Source organism: Lonchura striata, chromosome 7, assembly GCF_050655825.1.
Source record: "Lonchura striata isolate lonStrDom1 chromosome 7, ASM5065582v1, whole genome shotgun sequence".
NCBI classification, from domain to species: Eukaryota; Metazoa; Chordata; class Aves; order Passeriformes; family Estrildidae; genus Lonchura; species Lonchura striata.
Window position 1 is genome coordinate 28,687,967 of NC_140709.1, and position 18,826 is coordinate 28,706,792.

Consider the following 18,826-nt stretch of genomic DNA (forward strand, 5'->3'; position numbering starts at 1 on the left):
CTTTGTAAAACATCTCTTTTATTGTGCCTCTGAATATATCGTAACATCCTTTTTGAAGTGAGTACCTTTAGATCATTCTGTCTTTTGGAGCTTTAAAAACCTTTAGAGAAACCACAAGGTACTTTTTCTGATACCTACTTTGCTCAGTGGTTTCTGGTGGCCTGTGGAGTCTGGCAGATTACAAATCATGAATTTGGAAGTGGGGAAATTAAGGATTCTGCGGCCATATGCAACATAATTTGAATAAGAGCTACATATGAAAAAAAACCAAACCTACGACCAACAAAGCAGCAGATATCACAGCAAACACCTTGGAGAGGCCTGGGCCTCGTGGAAGAGCCTCTGCTTTTGAATGGAGCATCAGAGCTGGCAGCAAAATACTTCCCAGCAGTGGCTGTAACACAGGAAAGCTCTCTTTTTCACAGGGAAATACCTTCAGGGGGAAATGCATTCTGTTGTCTTATAATAGCCAGTGGCCCCCACCAAATACTTCCTTCTACTTTTCTAAGAGATGGTAGTGGTTAGAGTGAAAGAAACTGGTCTTTAATCAGCTCTTAGGCAAGGGTTCACCCCACCACAGCACAGCCCGAGGAGAATGGTTAAATGGCAACTTGTCACTTCTCCAGTGTGCTACACAAACTGTTTGGAGAATCTGATAGTGAAATGATATTTCCATTTTTAAAAACCTTTTTCTAGAAGGTGATTTTGCATTCTCTTGCTTCTACTCAAATGTGGTGCAAGCTAACCTGAGTCATTGAAGCAGAGCTGCTGTGGGAAGAGGCAAGGCTTTGGGACTGGAGCCCTTTCAGAATCTGTTCTCTGTCACTCCTGATATCACACTCAGAAGATATTTTCATTGGGTCACTGATAACTGATGCCACGTAGTGCACAACCACTTACTTTCCCTCAGTGTAAACACTGGAGTTGGCCTGGAGCTTGTGCTGGGTGACACTGAGGCAGCTGTGGGAAGCAGTGCCTGCTGGAATCCGGAGATTTTCCACGGCATTGAGGAATGCCTTGTGTGAGAAGGTGGAGAGATTTTAGCATGGGGGAATCAGATTAAAAACGAGTTGGAGAAGGCTCAGACACTTTGAGCTTCCAGCTGTGAAGCTCTTAATGTTGTGTGCTTGTCCCCACTGTCAGTGACACAGTTCCCTGCTGAGGAGGGTAACCTGCCATCTCTTCAAACATCAGCCCGGGACAGACCTGAGCTGAAACCAGCATTCCTTGAGGGAGCTGAGCTTTTCCACAAGGCTGGCTCCTTAGAAGACCTGTGCCTGATCACCGGGGACTGTGCATCACAGCTGTGCTAAACGGCTGCTCAGCAAGTGGAAATAGTTCTTTCCATGAGCGCCTCTAAAGGCTGAAAAGAGCCAGCTTTGTAATGGATCAATAATCAAGGTAAGCCAGAGAACAAGTAACTAAGAATGGGAGTTATGACGCTAACACCTTTAATTGCTATTTTTTAATTATCCCACAGACAAGGTGTATACATTAAGAATAATAATAGTTCATGATCCTGTACTCTTGTGACCTTCAGCCTACCCATTCCCCCTCCTCCACCTTTGTTTGTCCGTCGCAGTTGTGGTGTATCTAAGTAAAATTCCAAAGTCCTCAGGGTGGAGTCCTGTCAATTATACCCTTCTCTAAGTGCCATTCATGTTTCCATAGCATTACAGAAACAGATAACCAAGAGTACAATAACATGCATGTCACGAAACATTTTTGCTATTGGTTTCCAAAACTTAAAGGGAGAGTAGAACAAATCCTGAAGAGCATCAGTAAAGACAAAAAATCAGCTAAGCAGACAAACATAAGCACTGTCATTTACTTCTTGGCACCATGTGCTATAATAACCTAAAACATCTTAATTGTGGACATCATTTAAATTTACTCTGTGGCTCATTTGGTATGTTTGGAATGCTGCCTGCTTTTCATACTGCGCAAAGAGCGCTTCTCAACAAAACCTATCCTGTCCACACGTTGTATTTTTATTTGACAGATGTATTTGAAATCATGTTATAATCAAGAAAGGGTATGATCTGGAATCCTGCAGAGATGGTGGAACTCTGTGGGAGAGAGTAAAGATTTTGGGCTGCTTTTGTCAAAAATATCCACAGCTCAAAGCGCTAAAAAGCCAGATGGAAGTTCAAGCAAGCAGGAGTTACATGTTTTCAGTAGGTATGTCAGGGTGCCATCTACATGGTGTGATATATTCTAGACTCTTCAAGAATGCTTTCTGCTTTCTTATCTTCATTTATGTTACTTTCATCTTAATGCAAACCTTGCTGTGACTGCATGACTTAGGCACTGTAATAAACACAGCAATTACCCATTTCACTGGCAGTGCCATGGCCCAAACAGAATTAACCCAGTAACTCTAATGGTGCACTGCTGAAATTAAATACACAGCTCTTAAACTCTTATGCTACGTTACTATTACTGCCTTCATGGCAAATGTATTACAAAACGGATGTTTGCAAATTTCTAACTCGGATTGCTTCAGAGGAAATCAATTTGACAAACAAATTGCAACTATTTTAGAACTCTTTCTAACTTCAGCTTATTTCTGAACCATGCTTTAGGCTACTTTGAGTCCTTGGAAAGAGTCTTTGAAACCACAGGTTAGTCTTTTAACTATTTTTTTGGGGGGGTGAGCTTCTCACGAGGGTCTGAAGACCCTGTGTCCACTTGCATGCAGGACTAAGAGCCTGTCAAACGTGCGAGCCGTGTCCTTGCAGAGAAGCGCTGAAAGCGCTCCGTTCCCGGCAGCGGTGGCTGCTTTCCGGCTCGCTTTTTAACTGGACGGGGCGGCTGCTGCGGTCTCTGGGCCTTCGCGGCTGCGCCGCCCGCGCACGTCCCGCCACGGCCCGCAGCAGCGCGGAGCGGGAGCGCTGCAGGCGCGCTCAGGCCCCGGTGAGACGCGGCCCGCGCACCTGCCCCGCTGCCTCCGCCGTTCCCCGCTGCTCCAGCGCTCGGGGATGCAGCGGACGCAGGAGGAGCCTTCGCTGAGGGCTTGGGCTGCCACAGCAGCGGGAGCGGGACGCCCATCGGTGCCCTGTGGGCCGAAGCGGCGCGCCCCGCGAGGTGCGGACGCGACCCCGCAGCCGCGGCTCCCCCGCGGCCGGGCCCGCAGCGCCGCGGGCGGCACCTGCTGCCGGGGGCCGCGCGGCCGGCAGGGGGCGCTGCCCGCGCGGAGGGCGCTCCCGCCAATCGCCGCGCCTCTGGGCGCCGGGGCTGGGCGCCGATTGGTTGTTCTGCCGAGTGGGCGGGGCCTGGCGCTCGCGCCGCTGGGCCAGCCGCTCCCCCCGCGTTGCGCCTTTCAAACGCCGAGAGGCGGCGGGAGAGCGGGAGCGGCGCTCTGAGGGACGGCGGCCAGCGGTGAGTGTGCCCGGCCGGGGGGAGCGGGAAATGTCCGCAGTGTGCCCGGCCGGGGGGAGCGGGAAATGTCCGGAGTGTGCCCGGCCGGGGGGAGCGGGAAATGTCCGGAGTGTGCCCGGCCGGGGGCTGCTGTGCTGTTCTGCCGGCTGGGCGCGGTGGGAGCGCCGCGCTGCCTCCCGCCCGGTGCCGGGTCGTGCCGGCGGCAGCGCGGGGTGCCTGTGAGGGGAGTCGGGGCTGTGCCGCCCGGCCGCTGCCGCCCTCCGTGCTCCTTCGCTGCCAAACATCTTCCTGGCCCGGGCCAGGGACTCGACGTCTTTAGAAAAGGCTAAAGGAGCTGACTTTTTTTTCCCGGTTAAACTTCCGTAGTTTAGTGGGAAACCCTTTTTCCCCCCGTAGCTAGTTGACTCTCATTCTCCTGAGTAGATTACGTGTTTCTTTGTGGGTTTCTGCCTTCTGTGGGTATGTGTTCTTCTCTGTTCTTGATGATACTGAGCTAAAAAATGGAGATGTGGTGTCTTACCAGAAACAACGTCGAGGCAACGTGAAGCAGAACTTCTTAGTAATTGCTCTATGCGAATGATCGTGTGAAATGAAAGCTTACATAATAAGCTCGGTAATGATAATAAATTTGATAATGGTAAGTTCTCAGTCAGGCCAGTTATCGAGCACAAATGGTTTTCTGCTGAAGTACAGCAGGAAGAAGATAGAGTTTAGGAGTTAATGTTATCGAGTGAGCACAGCCCTAAGGAGAGTCATGTAAAATTTCAGACATCAGAATCGTCCTCTTAAATGCTAAACTGCCATATAATGGGGGAGAAGGAATGCTTGCTTGTTACGGTGAGCAAAGACTTGTGTATTAGATTGTATTGTGACCTTTACATAATTTCTTAAAGAAGCTGTTTCCTGCGTATCAGGTGATACTTTGAAGATATTTTTAAACTGTAGTTTGGGGTTTTTTCCTGCCAAATGATGTACAATGATTTGCATCGAAAATAGTTCTGATATGAATATCCATGTTCCATCCAACATGGGAATGTGAACAACGCTGGATGGGCACTGGGTTACATGTGGATCAGAACTAGTTCCAGTGCTCCCCCAGAAGTGTGTGACAGTGCATTTCTCTCATTTAAGCTGCAAGTGTATTTTTGTGAGTTTGCTAACTGTCTCTGAATTGCAATTTGCCTTATTTTTTTTCTTTCACTAAAAGGGTAAACCTGCTCTTTAACTTAAAGAAGCCATCAATTACTACTTCTGGTATCCTTCAGTAACCTTTTTCTGCTTTGCTTTTGCATTTCACCTGAAGAGATGCTTCAGGCCTATAAACGTGAATACCAAACCCCAGTATTTTTATTGGGTTTGGTTTTGTTGGGGTTTTTTTCAGTGGGTTGGGTGCATCTTCATAATGTGCTGTTCTACTGGTTTATTAAGGTAATTTAATCAGGATTACTACATCATTTGATTCTAAATGATCTGAACTTGCAAAGAGGATGTTGTCCATTCATGCTTCTCTCTGATAATTAACTCAGCCTTAAAAAGGAAACTTGGAGGAGCTATGAGTGAGCCTAATAACAAATGTGAATATTCCCACTGGGAAAAGAGGCCCACTTTGTCCTGTTGTTACCTATTCCTGCTGCTGTGTTGCAGTTAACAAACAGGAAGGGGTTTTGGTAAATTCCCCCAGGAACAAATATCTGTTAAAAAGTGTAAACTTAAAGGAAGTGTGGAATTTACCCAGAATCCAGAGAAGATTAAGAAAAGGTACATCTCATTTATAGTTAAGTAGCCATTAGCATTTTTATTAGATCTAAAGCTTATCCCTAGTATCTTATGGATATACTCCAGGGAGGGAAAAAAACCTCCAACTTATCTTGAGTGTTTACATTATTAAATTATCATGCCTTGATTAGTATTCCTGTCAGGTTTTATTTTTACACTGATTAAATGTGTTGTTTTCAGGATGCTATTGAACAAAGTTCTGGCTATTCTACTTTTATAGCCCTAGACTCAAAATATTTGTATATTTTGCTGTGCTGTAGCTATGGAATTTCCAAAACTCTTAATTGTTTTGCTTCAGCAGGTGGCTGGTATAAGAGAGAGGCCTGCCCCTGACAATGTCGAGGAGAAAGCTGGAGAATAAAAGCCTTTCTGGCTTGTTGGCCACATCTCTGCACACACCAATCAAGACAGAAAACTTCTACAATTTTTATATGCTTGAATCAAAACAGTTAGGAAGGTAAGATTATTCCTATTTATTTTATTTGAGCAAGAGGAATTTCTGCTGCAAGAAAATTCTCTGTACAATGAAGCAAACCTTTATGGTAGTAGGTGGAGAATAAAGTATGTCCTTCTCTGCCCCCTTCTTTGCTTCACAGTGGGTTCTGTAGGGACACTGAGGCATAAGCTGCCAGCCTATTCCATGCCAGGGAGATCTGGAGGGTTTTCATAGGCATGTAGATTTGGGATTATCTTCCTTTCCCTGCCACATAGATTCCAGGGGCATGGCCTAAACAAGAGATGACATAGGGTGATCCTGTAAGAAAAAGAATGGGGATTTTGAGTTGATTATTCCAGGTGTTTGGGTGAGTTTTCTGAAATCCAAAAAACAAAGACCTTTTCTGTCCCCTTCCCAGCCTCAAGTAGTTAGACTGAGCTTTAAACAAGTTGCTGTTTCAGAGCAGTTTGACAGCCTGCTTCCCTTGCTCTTGTTTGCAACAGTAAAATAGGAAATATAACAACAGAGCACCCAAACCCTCGGCATTTATGACGGTTTCAGACATACAAGTGAATGTGTGTTTTGAAATCACTGGGTTAATTCATACCTGGAAAATACTCAGCAAACATGATGCTGTGATGTGTGTCCAAGCTCCCTGAGCAGGAGGGTGCTGGGTCAGTCTCAGCTGTGCCTTGCTGTGCTGCATAAGGATCCTTTGCACCTGCAGCTCCTTCTGTCAGCAGAGATGCTTTTCTGCATGTGGTTTGGGAACTCTTCAGCCTTCATTGTTCTCTTGGTTTTTTTTCTATTTTTCTAGCATGTGCTTTGTATCTGGAACACTCTTATAGAAGTGCACATTGCAGCCCATAACTTTCTTCTTCTCTTAACTTTTGTCAGCTCTGCTTTTGAATTCTAAGCTCTACAGAAGCAGTTTATATGCAGCACCCTCTAGAACTCAGGTATTGTTCCAACGCTGGATTTTCAGACTCTACATACTTGTGAGATGGTATCTAAAGCAAACAAAAGTGTAGATTTTATGTGAATTCCAGAACAGAGTTTTTTAATTTTTTCTGTGCATGCAAAACCAGGCATGACAAGGTAAGTGCCAAAATGCAAAGAAAATGGAAGCAGGACTTTGTTTCACAAATGTATTTGTGATTTCTTCTGGCCTAACTACATGTGTATTTTTTTCATGTTTTTAAGTGTATAAATGCTTTTTAAGTGATCCATCTTTTCTTGTAATCTCTCTAGAGTATTCAATATGCTTTAATTTTCACTTGCAGTTTTCTTTTTCCTGTTGAGATTATGTAGTAAATAGTTCTCTTGTTTTCTGCTTAAGCTTCCCAAGCCCCATTTCTTCCTCCCACACCCTTATCTGTTGGGTCCTTTGGTATTTAAGACACTGACTCACGAAGCTGGCAGGTTAGGTTCTGTTTAGTGGGTTAAGTAGTTCTGTCCCTGGTGTGTGCATGGCTTGGCTTCTTTTGAAGGAGTTAAATTTCTGTGGTTTCTGAGCTGAGATATGAAAACATCCTGAAATCAGATTTTCTTGTAGAGCTTCTTGTGAAGGGGGATGGTTGCGCAGGCGAGGAGTGGGAACTGCTTCGCTTGCGTCAGTGCAGCGCTTCCGAGCTGATTTTTTTTGTGTTTCTGGAGCAATTGCCACAGCTCTAAAAGACTTTTTTTGTCTTATTTTTTGCCTTAATTGGCACACTACTTACAAACAAGTGGAAATTGTTAAATCTCAAATCTAGAGGTATCACTGACCCTTCAGAGTTTTTGAACCCACAGCAAGCAGACGGAAGATGTGCCAAAATTACTGGGGAAGATCATGCTGTTCTCATGAAACTGAACTGGTTCCCTTTGTTAATTTTAGAGACACTCTGGTGGCTGGCAGGGTTGGTGTGATGCTAAAAAGAGAATGTGAGCTGGAGAGGGGAGTGTTTTCAACTTGTGTATATTATAAAATTGAGCTCAGTAACTTGAAGTGCTCTGCAATAATAAGCTGAGTTAACAACTGGGAAAGAACGTGGCCCTTTTGGACTTACAAATAGTTGCCAAGGTGAAGGGTGTGCATGTATCAGACTAAACAACTTTCACATTTAAAGTTTAGTGCTTTCAAAAAAGGGTAGAGAAAATCTACAGCTAAATGATGTTGAAATAAATGATGACAGAAGGCCTGTTTTGTTAAATTTAATTTATAGCAGTATGAGTCAAAGTCATCTTTAAATATTTAATAATTTAGGTACATTTGTGCAGTTATTTGCAAATGAAAATTGACATTTTGCATGAGATGATTATCCCTTTTTAAATACTGAAGTATAGATGTTTTTTTAAAAAATACTTTTTTTTTTAAAGGAATGTTCCTTTTAAGCATTGGGGTTTTTGCTCCAGAAAGAGGCAAAGCCTGCAAGGCAATGTGATATTTTCTACTAGAGAAGCTAATTTAGTTTAAAGAACACAGCTCAGATAGCTCATTCTGAGCTGTTTCATTACGTTTGTCCTTAGTATGCTGTGGTAACAAAAACTACAGGTGGACAGGCTCATTTTGAAGAGATAAATGTAGGTTGTGCACTTTGCACATAGCTTGATACTGTTTTAGGAACTTTACTCACAGTTTATTGCAGTCTTTCAAGTTGTATTTTTGTAAATAAGGTTTCTTTAAATAAATATATTCTTTGTAAATAAGGTTTCTCTTTACAATTTGAAAACACTTTGCATATATGCAACCAGGCATTTCTGGGAATGCAATATTAGTAACTTTTTTTTTTTTTCAGGAGTTTATAACTTGGCTTAAAAAACTGCATTTTTTTCCTCCTAATTGTTTCAAAGATCAGCTTGGTGTTTTAACTACAGCATGTGGTTTTCGTCTAAAAGCATTTCTTTGGCAAAATATGTTTGTTTCCATACCTAAACAGTTGGCTAGGAAATAAAGCAACACACTTTGTCTAACTAATTGAGGAAGAGAATGCTAAGTGATGGGTACTTTTCTATTAAGATGTTTTGAAACATTTTGCAGATACCTGGGATTTTTGTAGCAGTACTACATGGTTTGTGGAAGGAAATTCTCCTTATGACCAAATTCTTTTTTCACCCCTGCCCCACCCATGCATTTAAATGTGCTTTATTTTTCCTGTTCATTCTCTGCATTTCATAGGGGTCTGCTTTGTTTATTATTGTCCTGTAGGTGTTGTAATGAGGTTGAGTGGTTTTTGATATACTGCTAACCTGAACAAAGCTCTGGGCAGACTTCTAAGACCTCATGGCCAGCCTTGCTTTAAGCATGAGGTTTTTAGGGACCTCCTGTAAGTCCTTTCCAGCTGAATCTGTGAGCTGACAGTGAGAATGTCCCTGTAACCTGATATTCTGATTTAATGTTTAGCTAGGCTGTATAAAGGGAATTTTCCTGGGTCTCACCAGAGCTTCATCTAGCTTAGTCTCCCTCTACAGTGCCTGCAAGTGAGCATTCAGGAAACAGTGTAAGAGCAAGCCAAGCATGGAATTTCCCAATACATTTTTTTTGTTTGTTTTCAATTATTTGCTGTATTTTCTTATTTCTAATGTTAATTATGCACTTTTGATTTCCTGCATCTCAGTGTTTTCCGTTTTATTTTGTAGAGGAAGATGTGCTGTGGTTAGGAAATGTGTAGCTAAATCCACGGGCCAGGAGTTTGCAGCTAAATTTTTAAAGAAAAGGAGAAGAGGTCAAGACTGCAAAGCAGAGATTGTGCATGAAATTGCTGTCCTTGAATTAATGAAATCCAATCCTCGCATAGTTAATCTGCATGAAGTCTATGAAACAGCAAATGAAATCATCTTAGTGTTGGAATAGTAAGTATGCCTTTATCACATGTTCCACGTTTGTGGGGAAAAAAATCTTTCAATATCTTATTTTTTGCATGAGTTGCCTGAATGCCCGGAAGAATTGCAGCAGCACCCTGTATACATGATTCTAATCTTTCATTGTTATATACTTCATATTTTTCTGTTAAGGATGTTTCAGGCAGGCTGACTGGAAATAATGTTCTTGGAATACCGTAGAAGGTCCCGAGTGCTTTGATGCAACTTAAGTCACACAAAAAAAAGTCACTGATTCCAAGTACACAGATTTCAAAGAGGTTAAGCACATCCATGCCTGTGAACTTCAAGTTAGCACTTGACATTTTTTGGTAACTGGAGACTTACAGTTACTTAGTTTGTTTTGAGCTCCTAAATTTAGTGGTTTTGTTGTTTTAAAATTGACTTTTGGAACAGTTTCCTAAAAAATTCCCGTATGTTAAAGATGTCCCCAGTGCTTCTTATTAGCTCTGAAAAATAAGTTTGATTTAGGAATCAAATTTGCATTATCTATCATATTTGTTGTATGTGTAAATTTTTGTGTGGAATGCAAGGAACAAAAATCCAGCCTGTGAAATGAATTCTTTCTAAGATTTAAGTTTCATGTACAAAGTATTTGAAGTACTGTTAGGGGTGGTCTCTGTACACATTCTTTGGAAAATTTGAAGGAATTTAGCTAGATTCTATCTTAAAAAGCTTTTTGCTTTTTTTTTTTTTTTCCTGGAACTAAATGACCCTTAACATATAATTTATTCTAAGGCTTTTTTTGCAGTCCTTTCCTGCAGAGCTTTCAGCTCTTTACTCTGTGGGCGCCCACTCATCCAGACCATAATGTAACTTGAGTACAGCAATACTATGGGAGCCAGTGCTGAAAACCTTGTGAGAGTTGAAATTCATGGCATCCTCTGCCCTTTCCCTCATGTCCATAATGCCATAAAGGCACCTAGGGGAGAGGCATTACTGACACCTCATGTAACCTCAGCAGATTTGTGGCTGTGATCATTTTGTTCATTATCTGACTTTTTACTAGACTCTCATTTTAGAGAGTTTAGTAAACTTAGCAATGAACTTTAGACTCAGTGATCTGTAGTTTTGAGGAAAACCTTCATCCTTGAGAGAGAAACTTGAGGCACTCAGAGCAGGCTGAGTAATGATCTCAAACCCAGCTTGAAAGGAGACAGCTGACACTGCAGCCAAGTATAGGAATAACTCATAAACCACAGGAACACAGATATTTCCATGCTGCTTTACACTGCTCTGAATAATTTATGAACTGCTCTCATGGAAGACATTTTAAATTTGACTTGAAAAGAAAGGCTTCTTTGATTAGGGACTGATGATAGAATTCGACTTCTGGAAGGCATCTCCCCACTTGCTTGAGGGGACCAGAGCATTATGAGGTTACCAGTCAAAGTGCTTTTTGCTGTCTCAACTGCTGTTTCAGGCTATAAGGAAAAAAAAGGTTCCATCACATTTTCTTCCTCTTTTCTAAGTGATTATATTAAGTGTTTTAGTGTAAATGTGTAAAAAGAAAAATATCAGCCTCTCTGATATTACAGATGTCTGTTATATAGTGCTATTGAAAACATTTTTCCTTGCTAAAGTTTCAAAATTTAAACTTAATACATAGATGTGCTTCAATGTGTTTCAGTGCTGCTGGAGGAGAAATATTTGACTTGTGTGTCCCAGATCTGGATGACAGAATTGGTGAAAGGGATATTGTAAGGCTTATAAGGCAAATACTTGAAGGACTTTGCTGCTTGCATGAAAACAATATTGTTCATCTTGATTTAAAGGTGAGGCTGCAGCAGGCTTTCTTTTAGCACTTTAATTTACTACGTTCATCAAAGTAATTTGTTGAATACACTAAAAAGATGAGAAAAATGAGATTTAATAATATTAAAATGAGATTAAAAGAATAGAGATGAAATATTTTAAAATAACATTTAGCAATAAGTATTTCATAGTAGAAGCTGAAGTGCCATTTACTACACTGGGCTTTTTTTTTCAGATTGTATTTTATTAATTAGAAATTCACTTTTTTCTATTCTAGCCTCAAAATATTTTACTGAGTAGCATCAATCCTCTTGGTGATGTAAAAATTGTAGATTTTGGGATGTCCCGGAAGCTTGAGAATTCCAGTGAGCTGCGGCAGATCATGGGAACCACAGAGTATCTCGGTATGGAAGGGCTGCTTCACAGCATCTCATGTGGGCTTTCCAGCAAACAGGAATAGTTCATGTAGCACACTGAGCAACTTCCAGGCTGATAAAGAATGTCACAGGACAAGGCAACATATTCTGAGCTGCTCTTCTTTAAGAGTGGTCAACAAATATTTGCACCCAAAAATCCCAAATTATATCAATAAGTGCAACTCTCAGTTTCATACTGTAGTATTTGCTGTGTTACGGGCTGTTAAGTTGTTCTGATTAAAATTTAAATACAACATTAGCATGCACAAAGAAATGTTCTTTGAATTAATGTAACATCTTTAATGTTATTCAATATGATGATTTAATGAGATTAAAATAGTCCTTGGAAAGGGAAAGATTGCTGTTAGCACTTGGCCCTCTCTGAGGGACAAGTTTCCTTCATGATTTGCCAACACTCAGTGTTAAGAGCACTTAATTCTGCAGTGAATAACTTGTTATCTAACCTATGCTAATAGCCACTGATCCTAAAATTGGCTTGATCATCTTGTGTTGCAGCTTTAACATGCTGAAGGCTCTGTACATTCCCCTTAAAAAGCGGTGTAATTCACAAACTCTTAGGAGAAAAATGTATGGGCATGCATCTGACTCAAACACATCTTGAAACTTGGGTAAACTTGAGGCCATGTAGTGCCACTTTGCTGTGAACCAAGTAAACATCTGTGTCTAGGCAAATAGAAATAACTTTTTGCCACCTTGTGGCTTGGAAATAATAAGCCTAATTATTGAAACTACATGTTGAGTCTCATAATAATGGTTGGCAAAAGAATGCCAGAAATGTAGTTTATAATTCAAGGCCATTTGAATAAGATGTTTGTTAAAGTGTTTTTCTTCTTCCCATCTCTTTAGCTCCAGAAATCTTGAACTATGATCCTATTACTACAGCTACAGACATGTGGTAGGCTTGATCTTCATTTTACTGAGGTTTGGTGGGACTCTTTAACAATGTGAGGGCTTGATGCAGTTTGATCTGGCTTCCAAGAATCCCCTTCTGTTGATGGGCTGGCTGAAAGAGGGAGGGGAGGGATGGGAGGGGATGAAGCCCTCAGGGTATAACTCGGGGCTTACAGGAATTTATGGGTCTGTTGCACACTTAGTGGGGAATGCAGGTGGCTTCTGAGTTTGTGGAGGATAGGTGTTGTTCTGAGGGATTAATAACAGTGGCTGGGTAACATCCTTGAGGTATTACTTACTCCTGGGAGACATGCTTCAGGTATTGGCTACTCTAGGATACTTCCTTCCCCACTTCTACGTTGTTAAAGAATTTTTTATACAAATTATAAGAAGGATGTAAACTTCCTACTTCTAATTTTTAGAGAAGTATCTACAGAGTGAATCATAAAAAATGACAAGTACCTTGAACTGACCCACAACTTCCTGTGGTGTTCTAATTTTATGTGCTATGTTAAAAGACTAGCTTTGAAATGTTTCCTTTAAAACAAAAAAATCTTCACCATCTTTATTAATACTCACTGTTAAAAGTTGCTAGTTGCTCCTTTGAAATTCTCAATTCATAATAGTAACTAAATCTGTTCATGAATGTTTTTAAATCACATATTATTTTCCTGTTTTTGTGGGAACACATAAAACCCCTATTGTTGCTGTGCTCACAATGACAGACCCAGCAGCTGCATGTTTCCACACTGTAATGAGTGCTAAATTCTGATCTATCAGATCACAGAAATGTTTTTATTATGCATCAAAAAACCATCTTAATATTTACAATCAATTGAATGCTCTTTGGTACTCTTGTTCATGTTCTTGGGAGAAACATCTCGGCTAGAATAGATTGTAACATAACTCAGATGTCAAATGTACAGAGAGGTTGATTAAGTCTTTGCTCCGTTATCCATAATTGCAGTGAAAGATGGGTTTTATTTGCATGCACATTAGAAAGTCTGTCTTTTTTGAAGGTCTATCATCCAGAATTGCCACATGTCCCAAGAGTGGGCTGTGTAAAAGTGGTATTTCCTTTTCCTAACAACCTCAGTAGGAAGTAAAAGGTCTATTGAAACGAAACAGTTTTCAGTAATCCCTTAATTGATGTATATACGCAGGTACCTTTCCTTGTGTGTATGTGCAGTCATGTTTGAATTATATAAAATTGAGGGGTAATATGTTGACTGTAATTCTGAGTGGGATGTACCAGAAAGTTTGATCTGCAGCACAGTAAATATGCAGGGTATATTGTTCAGATTCTCTAGTAGGTTTATACATTTTGTCCTCTAGTAGGTTTATATATTGGGTTCTTATCTCAGGAACATTGGCGTCATCTCATACATGCTGCTGACACAAGAATCTCCATTTGTGGGAGCTGATGTTCAAGAAACTTATCTTAATATATCTCAAGTTAATGTGGATTATTCAGAAGAAACATTTTCATCAGTTTCACAGCCTGCAAAAGACTTCATTCAGAAACTTCTCATAAAAAATCCAGAGTAAGTAGCAAACTCCTCCAGGCAAGAATCCAAAATTTTTGGAGCACCTAGAAAAAGTGAATGTTAATTTATATGCTTAATGTCACTGATGAGATCAGTTGGATATTTCACAATATGTTGTTATTTTCAACTGGATGTTTAAAAGTGCAAGTTTATGCTTTTCCATAATGTGTGTGAAGAACCTTGAATTCAATGTCTGGTTAAAATTTTCAGATATTAATTTTATTATTTTTACAGATAATGTTATTATTAGTGAGGCTTGTTCTTTGAGGTTTTTTTGGTTTGCGTTTCTTTATATTTTCATTCAGATGACAGATTTTTTTAAATCAGATTTTATTAACATATACTCTAGAAAGGTCACCTTTTTTTCTATAATTTTTGTAGTTTGGAAAGGCAATGCAATCTCGTTGCAGTGCTTTCTGGTTTCCTGATTCACCTTTATCTTTTTACTTAAATACCTCTTTTGGTATATTTTTATACTTGGCAGTGTTTTGCCTTGTTCAGTGTTCTAAAAATGTTTTCAATCCAAAGCGAAAACTTGTTTGTTTGTGAGGCACACTCCCTTAACTCTGCATTCTTTGGAAGTTCAGACTCCAATCAAGGCCTTGCAAAGAAGCTGAACTTTGAGAAGTGAGCTGATCAGGTATTATTGACTGCAGTGCTAGATACTGTCACCTGTGGTGAGGCAGTAATCCTTGTCATCTTCAGAGAGCCTCCAGCTCTCCAGGAGTGATGCTGCATGGCTGAGAGAGGCTCCTGGGTAGGACATTCCTGCAAAGTGGCTGCTCTGAGGCAATGAGGACTCCATGTAAAGTCATGTCTAAAGAGCCCTTTCTATCTTAGCATCTCACATACACAGTTTGTCAGGATCTGAAATGATTGACAAAACCCCCGTATCTTGAGGGAATCTTGTCCTTCATGTTTGTGGAGCACTTAGAAAAAAGGAATTGGTGATTAAGAACCTGCTTTGATAACTGTTATTGTGGACCTGTGGGATATTTGACATTCTGTCACAATTACTTCTCATTTTTCTCCTGGGCATCTTAAGAGTCTATATTGTATACTCAATAAGCTGCCTTTTTTAAATTCCCATTCTAATTCTTGATTACTATACCTCATTGAATTTTAAGAGGAAGAGTCTGTTCTCAGAGAGTCAACTCTGTAAAGTTACACTTTTCTGACTGAAGAATATTCCTGTGTTCTGGTGGAGTTAGGGATAAGTAGTGGGTTGTTTTGCCTTGGAGCCAGTTTTCTGGCAAGTTCTGTGGAAGTTAACAAGGCAGAACACAATTGAAACTTGGAATAGCACTGTACTAGGTTATCCACGGGAGCAATTTTCTAAGTCTGGTTTGTTTGGTAGGATCTACATTTTGAAAGAGTTTATGCCAGATGAATTGCAAGAGTAAAACACTAGAAAATGTCACAGTTAATGACATCCTGTTAACTTGGCTATCCTTGAAAGTGTTAATGACTGAATATTCATGAGCCTCACTGTTGATGGTCTGTATAAAACATAGTACTTTAAAAGTAAAAGCAAGTGCCCATTTATGTGTACCATGTTGAAAACATTTCCAGAGACTAAGTTCTTTGTTCTGATGAAAGCTTAGGGTAAACCATCAGCTAAATTTAGATGCATGTAGCCAGTACTTAACAGTGTTTTGTAGCAGCTGAGGCAGGGGTAAAAACACACCAATATTGACTCTTCAGTGTCAATTTTTCTTAGGATTTTTAGTATCAGAGCTATTTTGGTGTTTTAGAATTGGTGGAATTAACTCAAGCACTTTCCCCTTTCTCCCTCCGAAGGGACAGGCCCACTGCATTGGACTGTCTGTCCCATTCGTGGCTGCAGCAAGGGGAGCTGCCGCTCCTGTACAGCCCCGAAGAAACTTGCTGCTCCTCTCAGCTGCCAGGACACACGGGCAAGTGCTCAGAAGAGCGGAGTGTGAAATCCAGCTGCAACGGGAGCTGCAGCCACAAGGAGGACAAGGAGAACATCCCTGAGGACAGCAGCACGCTCTCCAAACGCTTCCGCTTCGACGACTCATTGCAGTATCCCCAAGACTTCATGACAGACTTCGTGTGCTGATGTAGAACACAGACTTCTCATGAAATGAAAGCATAATCTGTTCTAGTGGTGAAAGAAAGATCCTGGCTTGCCAATTCATGCAGCATTGGCATACTGGAAATGCACTTTGATTCTTTTATGCTGGTGCCTCCTTTTCTATCCATTGCTGGCAGTGGATTTAACTAAGGAATTGGAGATGTTACACCAATAAAATGAATTATTTTTTTTTAAGAAGATATAATTAAATATTTTTGCACTTTTCAAGTTCTAGTCAAAGGATGATGCTAGAATGAACAAACTGAAACCTGCAAATGAGTATAAGCATAGCCTTTGCCAAATGGGTTGAACACATGCATGCTTTTAGGACTACCCTTAGTAAGAAATTGGGAAGGAAAGCAGAGAAATTAATCTTGCTGGTTTACTGGAGTTGCTTGCTGTCATTCTCAGCACTTTGAATAGAGGCTAAATTTGATGTTTTGGGACTATGGTACGTCTGTTGGGGCCATTTGGAAACCTGTTTTACCTCTAGGGTCACTAGTAGTTCTGCCTTATGGATCTGGTCTACTTGGGCATTCTCATGCATATTCTGTGTGGTTATGCTGTGTTGGATCTCTGCAACACTTGGCATAGAAAATGGGTAGATTGTCAGTCCTTGTGCTTGTGGTCCTTGGCTTCTTACCATAAATTACATTTGAAGATGAGGCTCCTATGCTGATGTGACTATTTGAACTTGGTGGTTTGCTTTTATTAAACCTCTGAAATAGTATAATCTACCTGTATTGATTTTTCCTTATCTTAAAAAAAAAAACCCAAAACAGTCCCCCCGAAAAAACCCCACACAAACACCAAAACACAAAGCCTCTAGTTAAAAGAGTAAACTGAGTAAACTGAAAATAACTATTTTTGCCAGTGAAACGGCAATTAACAGCTTTTCTCTGTGCCCCTCTAAAGCGGAAGTGTATCTTGCTGTCAATTAGTGTTGCCCATAATTATTCAGCTTCATGCCTGCTCTGTGAAATGGACTGCAGTGTGTTAGTATTTCAGGAAAAACTACCTAATAATTGTTTTAAGCCTTTAAAATTGGTTTGGTTAGTGGTATTTTTTAAAGTTCTGTGCCTTCCATTCTCACTTGGTTCTGGTTCTGAGGTCATAATCCCTGTGTCAAGTTTTGTCTTAAAGCAAATTCCAGTTGTGCCTTAACAGTCTGAAAGTCATACTCATAAAATAAGCCCCTTAATCATAACAGAGCTTGTGAGCCTTTTTTGGCAGTGAATTTTTATTAAAACTCCTAGAGATATTTTGAAAGTAAATACCAGTTTAAAATATTTCAAGATTTTCCACTCCTCAAAGGTTAAATTTAATTGTCTTTTAATTGGGTTTGTTTTCTGCAATAAAATACCACAATCTGATAATCTTTTTCAAGTGTGCCTGTGGATTTGTCAGTAATTGGGTAGATTGGCATTTTGGAATATGATTGAGAGGTGAACCTGATGAGTGGTAAAAGGTTGTGTTTTATCTTTCTTCACACAAGGAAAGAGCAGGTTTTTCAATGTGAGGTGTCACCAAAATGCATGAGGGGATTCAGGACTGTTGTCTTGGACTGGGGGATGCTCACGTTGACAAGTGGAAAGCAGACTGAGGTGTAAGGCATGAAAAACTTTTCAGCTTGTGTTTGTCAGAAGAAGTTCTCCAAGATTGAATTTCATGTGAAATAAAGTAACAGGTTTGTTCAGCAGAGACAAAGCTCTGATATCTGGGTGTGAGTGAACCACACCAGGTCTCCTTTGTGTATTAATCAGTGGTACTGATTGTGCATATAATTACAGAATTACTTTGCAGGAGGTAGCTGTTGGATTGTGCTCAGGTACTTTACACCCTTAGTTTTCAAAGTCCTTGGCTTTTCCCAATTGGTGTCTTACCTGACCTTTTGATTTTTTTTTTTCTCTCCATCATGGACTCCAGTTAGAACTGGCTAAGTTAAAACCACAAATTATTCAATATGTATGTAGAAGATAAAGTTCACTTAAGGTAAAGAAGAAAATGCCAGAAAGCTGTGTAGATAAAGGTAAAAAAATGGTTTAAAAATTCTTATAATTTAAAATTCTGCCAAAATATTCCTGAATTGAAATTACAACTATCTTTTTAGCATCTGGAAAATAAAGCTGATAGCATATGCCAGCACTTTATGACAAAGCTGTTATTCCTTAAGATTTTTATCACAATATCTGGTGTTTACATTTCTTACTACTGTAGAGCTAACTTATCTTTAAATAATTGAAAATTGGTTTTATCTAAAGAATTTAAGTTTTGAAGACTTTATTTGTATTTTATATATACTTAAAATATACCTTAAATCAGACTTTGTTTGGATAGCGCATTTGATTTATTTTAAAATATTGTTATGCAGAGTAATTCCAGTTGAATGTAAATACATGCATTGTAGGCAACTGTTACTCTGTTTTGCTTCCTGCCATATTACTGGGACTTTCCAAGTGTGGATGAATACTGAGTAACCTTTTCAGATTACTGAAGTTATACTTCTATGCAGTTCCTGACCTTTTTCTATTAAAAAACAAAACAAAAACCTGCATTTTTTTCAAAATTTCCATGTTTTTGTTTATTTACAGAATCAGAGGCTGGTTGAGGTTGGAGTGACCTCTGCAAGTCATGCTCCCTGCTCCAG

The 18,826-nt window shown here is 40.2% G+C and overlaps 1 protein-coding gene across 5 annotated transcripts; it reads left to right on the forward strand.

Moving 5' to 3' along the window:
* The first annotated feature begins 2,604 nt into the window (after positions 1-2,604).
* On the forward strand, positions 2,605-17,555 carry STK17B (serine/threonine kinase 17b). Of its 5 annotated transcripts, none has more exons than XM_085585274.1 (8): positions 2,605-2,624; positions 5,459-5,614; positions 9,212-9,424; positions 11,082-11,226; positions 11,484-11,610; positions 12,490-12,538; positions 13,899-14,078; positions 15,882-17,555. In XM_085585274.1, the coding sequence occupies exons 2-8, from the start codon at positions 5,493-5,495 to the stop codon at positions 16,162-16,164; spliced, it is 1,119 nt and encodes a 372-aa protein (XP_085441400.1). In that variant the 5' UTR covers positions 2,605-2,624; positions 5,459-5,492; the 3' UTR covers positions 16,165-17,555. The 5 variants fall into 5 exon arrangements, with proteins under 5 accessions (XP_085441400.1, XP_021411072.3, XP_021411073.3 ...); XM_021555397.4 differs by lacking the exon at positions 2,605-2,624 and adding an exon at positions 3,260-3,381; XM_021555398.4 differs by lacking the exon at positions 2,605-2,624 and adding an exon at positions 3,262-3,381 and having other exon boundaries at positions 5,456-5,614.
* Positions 17,556-18,826: the final 1,271 nt, after the last annotated feature.

Excerpts from the sequence above, each read along its gene's own strand:
- STK17B (XM_085585274.1), top strand. The coding sequence starts at position 5,493 with ATGTCGAGGAGAAAGCTGGAGAATAAAAGCCTTTCTGGCTTGTTGGCC. Across the intron at positions 11,611-12,489 it reads GGGAACCACAGAGTATCTCG|CTCCAGAAATCTTGAACTAT; the intron begins GTATGGAAGGGC and ends CCATCTCTTTAG. Across the intron at positions 12,539-13,898 it reads ACTACAGCTACAGACATGTG|GAACATTGGCGTCATCTCAT; the intron begins GTAGGCTTGATC and ends TTCTTATCTCAG.